We start from the raw sequence: 6354 nt of genomic DNA, 5'->3' as shown, positions 1-6354 counted from the left end.
ACACGTACATATGAATGTCGTACTTATATTACATATTTACATATTTAGTATGTATAGAAACTACAACCAATTTGATAGTTAAATTAAAACTGCATCGTGAAAGACTCCGCCCATACACTCTCGAATAATTTGAAAGCGCCCAAGCATCATAGCATTTTTATGCGTGCTCTGTGGCGTTAATTAAAATGAACTGCAATTTTCAATGAAACATGAAACCGCAGCGAATACAAATTTAAGTAGTTGGTATACAACATGCGTTTTAGATAAAAGCACAAAAAAATTAATGCAAATAATTGGTAATGAAATCTACATACATACATCTACGTACATACAACGCTGAGGGAAGTGGAAATGTGTCAAGCGAATTGAAAACAGGCATATATTTATTTATTCCTAAGGAACGGTGATTGTTATTGCATTTGATACTCTTAAGCCAACTGCCTACTCGAATCAATAATTCGAAGCGTAAAATATCCACAATTAAATATCTATAGACTATATAGACTGTTAATACTGATTTAACGTCGCGCTAAAGCTATCTAGACATTGGTAAAGTGATATTAATTGCACAGAATATAAGCAACTAAACAAACATACATGTAGTCATGTTTTACACAACGCGTCTATTTTCGTGGCGAAGCGCTTTTACTGTTTAACAATTTTGTCTAACGTAGTTGGCGTTGGAGATGACGTAGAAATGAAATGCAATATCACAGCTGAAGAAAACAGGTGTACAAAAAAAACCTTCTTCGCGAGGAAAGCGTAACCGAATTTCAATCTCAACGGATAGAATGAAATTTTAATTTGAATGAAAGATCAGTTTTAAAGCAATATTTGCGCAATGCTCCATTTGCAATGCCACTAGCATGACTGTCTAGTGAGGAAGATCAGCGCTGCACTGGAATGAAGTCTCGTCTACATTATTACAAGAGAGAGAGAGAAAGGAAACTGCAGTGGTCATTATTTGCAGATAAACGCAAATAAAAATTCTTTAAACAGATCTATTTTTAGCGTTTCATAAATTTGTGGAAGAAACTAAAATATGACCAAATCTGAATTCATGTAATTTCCAATTGATTTTAACCGACTTTACCAAAAGGAAAAAGTTATCAATTCCTCGGAATATTTTTTATTTTTATATATATGTTACCACATAACTTTGGACCACGTTAACCGATTTCCATAATTTTTATTATTATTTTTAAAGGAAAGGTGTTACCTTACAGGTGGCCCCATACTAATTTGGTTTAAATCCGATCATCGATAACGATAATCTTAAATATTTTATATAATAATTGAAGTCGACTTTGTTTTTCGCATAAAAATTATTTGTTTTTTTAGTCTAAATAAATATGTGCGAAAATTAATTTTTTTTTTGTAATTTTAAAATTTTTTTCACACATCACTTCACGGTAAAAGCTTTTATCTGGAGTCAGTTCATGCAAGTGAATGCTTAAAATACCAGTAACCGGACTGGCATGCTACTAACATAAAATGCTAAGAAATTTAATTTTCTGTTTCATCACCCTAGGTATTATAATCTAAAATGATCTTAAATTGACCCATTAACCTCCTCTTTTTCAATAAGCTGAATTTTCCATCTGCATACTTCTACAGCGCTTACTCATCCACCAATCACTAATCATCTACAAAATCGTGGAAAATTAATAAATGACAAAACAAATGCTTTCAGGCTATTTTTTGCATAATCTTCAAATCTCATTTATTCCTGTTCGCAACAGCTAGCTTCAGCACATTTTATACAATATGTATATTGTATGCTATTTTCAGCACCAGTTATGGAAAAGTCTCTATTTTCGCAGCACAGCAACGGCGGGCGCGGCATAAGCAGCTGGGTAGGCGGCAGAGTGGGCAATCGAATGAGCCGAATAGCTGCTGGCATAGGGAGCAATGTAGGGCGCATAACCGGCGGTGTAAGCCACTGGGGCGGTGTAGGCAAGGGCAGCTGGGGCAGCCAATATACCGGGCTTAGCAGCAGCGAAAGCGACAGCCAAGAGAGCAAAGAAGCAGACAGTGAACTGGGGAAATGGAGAGAAAGAAAATTAAAATTATTTAAATAGTTTCTCAATTAAAGTCTCATTAATTAACCTTACCAATTTGAACATTTTGAAGATTTGTTTTTTCTTAAGTTTGGCACTTCTTAACAACTGAAGACGTTTGTGAATTGTGTTGCCAGTTGTCAACAAACTCCCGGCTTTTATATCGCACGCATTAAGTATGAGCGTACACAAAATATGTACAGTGGTGCTAAAATGAACCTTCAATTCGCTAAAAACAAACACCACTTATTCGATGTTTAGACATGGAAACTTTTGTTGCGGCAACTCGAAGCTTGTAGGGGAGAGAGCGCTGAGGAAAGCGGACGGGTACCGAGTCGCTCGTACTCGGGCAACACGCTTTGTGCTCTCGTTCGTCTAAGTAATTTAAGTTGGCGGTTCACAGCTGACAATAATAATTGCATAGAAATCAGTTGCTGTGTATGAATGCAAAGGGCAACACCAAAAGCGAAATTGCCGATAATAAGCAACTCGAGTTAGCGTGTCTGAACGCAGACTTATAGCAAACTTTGATGCGTCACCGCTTGCTACCAACAGTGATTTTTACATAGCTGAATACCTATTTTTTTTTTTTTGTTAAGGTTTATTGTTATATTATTTGAATTTATTTGCGACTAGCGCACTTCTTCGCATGCACCAACGTCGCACGCATACCGATAGGCTAGCCTTTCTTCGCCTTGAATAAGTTAAATACAATTGCAAATTGTTAGAAATTTTGAAATTCAATTAAATTATTTTTTAGAGCACAAGTCAGGGAGTTTCTTTTAATTTTCAACATCTTTTTTTAGCTTCACTAGAGATGACGACCATAAATATCTATGTTAGTGTTAGCCTATAGGACGAATTTATACTGGCCTTAGGTAAGGCTAGCGGGACCAAAACACTTTGCCGACATGCCCGATAATACCCACAACCTCCGTAAATTCAGAAAATCTTCCTTAAATATATTTTATAAAATAAGCGCATATTTTGATAGATATGTGAATTAATCTTAGTGATAGATTTTCGGTCCCACAGTGCCCGCACACAGTGGTTGCATTTATATGGGGAGAGCGGCCAAAAATACTTTTAATGGACATATCGGGATTCAGTTTTTGTCGTGAGGTCTGTTAAAAGTAAAAACTGTAATATGTAAAAGTGGGCGGGGTTGGAGACGCCCACATACAGTCATGTGACAAATAATAGGGACACGATAGCTTCATCTACTTTTCTTTTGTTTGTTTAATGTTTAGTATTTTTTTATAAAAAATACAGCTTACTATCTAACAAAAACCGTATAAGTCCTTATTTCAAACTTTGTATACAAATTAGAAGAATTCAACAAAATTTTACAACAACAAACTTTTTACTAAGCATTTTTTTAGCAAAAATCCAGTTATGCTTAAGAAAGTGCCAGTTGCAAGTGCCTAAAAATTCGCGTTGATTTTTTGATAATTTTTTCCCCAATGGTGTTATTATTTGCTTCAATACAAACAAAAATTTGGAACATAATTTGTATGGAAGAAAATTCGTGAACAAAAAATTGTCAAAAATCGACCATAAGTCCTAGCTACATCAAACTTGCACTTTATTATACTAAAATACTTGATTATACTTGTGCCTAAAAACATTATGATTTAGAAAACTAGATAGGCCAAACGATAAACATGAAAACAACTTTAGAAAATAAAGAGCTTGGATTACGGCGGCAGGCGGTTGCATCTACACTGAACACTTTTAAAATACCAGCCAACAATATATAAAGGAAAATATTGAGGTCCGATAGGGGAAACACACGTAAAACATTACCTAAATACTTGAAAGACGAACCAAGAAAACACAAAAACTACTTTGTAAAGCCTTGATTTATAAAAAACGCATCACGAATTATCTAAATGTTTAATTGTAGAAATAGCCCATACCTTTATGTGCAATATCCATTACATACAATTTAAATTCACAGGGCTTTTCACAATATTTTGTTTCCCTATTTTCAGAAACCACCGTTATAATGGAAACAAAAAATATATAACAACATGAAGTTTGGACCAAAGACTTATTGCAAAGTCTATTTCGGTTTAAAAATTTTTTTATATATTTTTTTTTTGCCTATGGCAGCAACCACTGTGCCGCGGTACAATTCTAAAAAACGTCGAGATGGGCGGGATCTGGATTGAATTTTTTGTGCCGTGGCCTTCTCCAATCTAGTACATAATTTATATGCTTTTTTTTATATTTTAAACCAAAACCACTAAAGAACGAAGAAATGTTATTTTTTCATGAAATAACTTTTTTTGAAAAAAACTGCATAATTAATGGTAACAAAATTTATATTATTTAAAAAGTGCAAGTTGTTATCTTTAATTCGATATACCTATTTTATCATGATCTACTTTCGGTTTTCAATAATTTAGTGATAATAAAAAAATATAAATGAACAAAGCAAATAAACCTCTTATATTTTTACCTGCGCTAAATAAATTTGTTATCGTTGAAATCAGCGGAAAAAGTTCTGTCAATCGGCATTTTTTCTTATTTTACAGCTAAACGGTCGCTATTCTAGACTTCGTCCAGAAAATAATGCAAACGAATATTTTGTACGAAGAATTTTTGGTTTTACTACTATTTAATATAACTAGAAACTGTAGACTGAGCAACAACTTTCTGCACAAGTGAAGGAGATGATTTTATGCGTGGGAGCGAGAAGAGTGTTTCATTACAAAACCTTTATATAATTGAATCGTGATCGATTATCTTGAATCCTCCTGAGTGAATACACTGAGGTTTCTGACAATGCAAAAAAAAACAGCTCCTTTCTTTCAAAGCTAACTGTGTGGAATTATCAACCTGTAAAACTTAGTTTGAATAAAGAAACAAATGACTTTACTTGTTCCTCGGATGCACAATTTCTACGATCGTAACTTAGCCAAATAGGTATTTGAGGTGTATTATTTGATTTATTCCAACCTTAATAACTTCAGCTTAGTGTTGCATGGTCTTGGTCCAATCAATGCATTTATTATATTTTGGCCGCTGTGATGTAGTTACTCGAAGTGCTCGCTTCCAATTCCGCAGGACCTGCCATTGAGCTCATTTTTCGACTAACATAAAAAAAAAACATAACTAGTTTTTTCTAATACCGGTCGACCTTCGGTAAACAATGGCAAACCTTCAAGCATTTCTGCCATGAAAATCAGCTTCACAACAATCGCCGTTCGGAGTCGGCGCACGCCACGAGTCCGAGGAGAAGCTCGACCAAACACTAGCATATTGTGTAATGGTCAGTCTCTTATTTTTAACCAAAGAAATACAAAGAAATAAAACAACACGAAATTTCGACTTCTATAGACACGTAAATAGTTCAGGTTTATTTTAAGTATTTCAGTTCATGAGTTCATCAGCGTTGTGCTCATTTTTTCAGCACTGCAACAGCGGGCGCAGGAGCAGCAACAAATGGTGCAGCAGCGACAACTGGAGCGGCAGCATAGGCAGCTGGGAAGGCAGCGGAGTGAGCAATTGAATGAGCTGAGTAGCTGCTGGCGTAAGGAGCAATGTAGGGCGCATAACCGGCGGTGTAAGCCACTGGGGCGGTGTAGGCAAGGGCAGCTGGGGCAGCCAAGAGACCGGGCTTAGCAGCACCGAAGGCAACAGCGAAGATAGCAAGGAAGCAGGCAGCGATCTGTAGGATTATTTAGAAAAAGATTTTTATTAAATATATATGCACGTGATTAATTTAAATGAAATAAGGCAGGTTAAACTCACCAATTTGAACATTTTGAATGTTTTTAGTTTTTTGCTGAAGATAGGACTTCTTAACAATTGAAATGGTTTGTGAATTGTGATGTCAGTTGTGAAGACATTCCGTATTTTTATACCAAATTCACTCGGGGTACTAGCTCAGACAATATGAGTATCTGCAGTGGTAGCTGAACTTAACCTTGAAATTTCTAAAATAACAAGTAAGTATTACTAAGTAGGCGCCGGATTCGTGACACTTTACCACTGACATTGATTTTGCAGTGATCAAACACCTTTGAAGTTGTTAGTGTTAGTACACTTGTTTTTATTTTTGCGTGTTTTGCATTCAGAAACATAGTAAAATAAGCGCACCCTAAGTTCATTGTAATTCAATTAGGCAACCCTTCGACTTTGTTGAGGCTTTTTTAAATCTTCGTACTATCGTTGAATCAAATTACTTTACTTACTTAAATGGATGAAGGCTATAACTAGAATTTGTGTTTGCGATATCGCTGACCGTTTGACTTTTTATTTATTATTAAAGCGTTATTGGGGGGGG

The 6354-nt window shown here is 35.3% G+C and overlaps 2 protein-coding genes across 2 annotated transcripts; both read right to left on the bottom strand.

The window, feature by feature from the left end:
• Window positions 1-1702: 1702 nt before the first annotated feature.
• LOC108362816 (cuticle protein 38-like) lies at window positions 1703-2194 on the bottom strand. The gene is made up of 2 exons (XM_017615963.1): window positions 2115-2194; window positions 1703-2039 (listed from the first exon to the last, which is right to left on the bottom strand). Exons 1-2 carry the CDS (start codon window positions 2124-2126, stop codon window positions 1812-1814), a joined length of 240 nt encoding a protein of 79 aa, XP_017471452.1. The 5' UTR covers window positions 2127-2194; the 3' UTR covers window positions 1703-1811.
• Window positions 2195-5466: 3272 nt separating this feature from the next.
• Window positions 5467-5865, bottom strand: LOC108362813 (cuticle protein 16.5-like). The gene is made up of 2 exons (XM_017615960.1): window positions 5820-5865; window positions 5467-5736 (listed from the first exon to the last, which is right to left on the bottom strand). The coding sequence occupies exons 1-2, from the start codon at window positions 5829-5831 to the stop codon at window positions 5467-5469; spliced, it is 282 nt and encodes a 93-aa protein (XP_017471449.1). The 5' UTR covers window positions 5832-5865.
• Between the last annotated feature and the right edge of the window lie 489 nt (window positions 5866-6354).

The sequence above is a fragment of the Rhagoletis zephyria genome, unplaced genomic scaffold, assembly GCF_001687245.7.
Source record: "Rhagoletis zephyria isolate East Lansing unplaced genomic scaffold, Rhagoletis_zephyria_1.1 Rzeph_scaffold_01106, whole genome shotgun sequence".
NCBI lineage: Eukaryota > Metazoa > Arthropoda > Insecta > Diptera > Tephritidae > Rhagoletis > Rhagoletis zephyria.
Note: the sequence above shows the minus strand (reverse complement) of the source record. Positions and strands in the feature narration are given on the sequence as shown.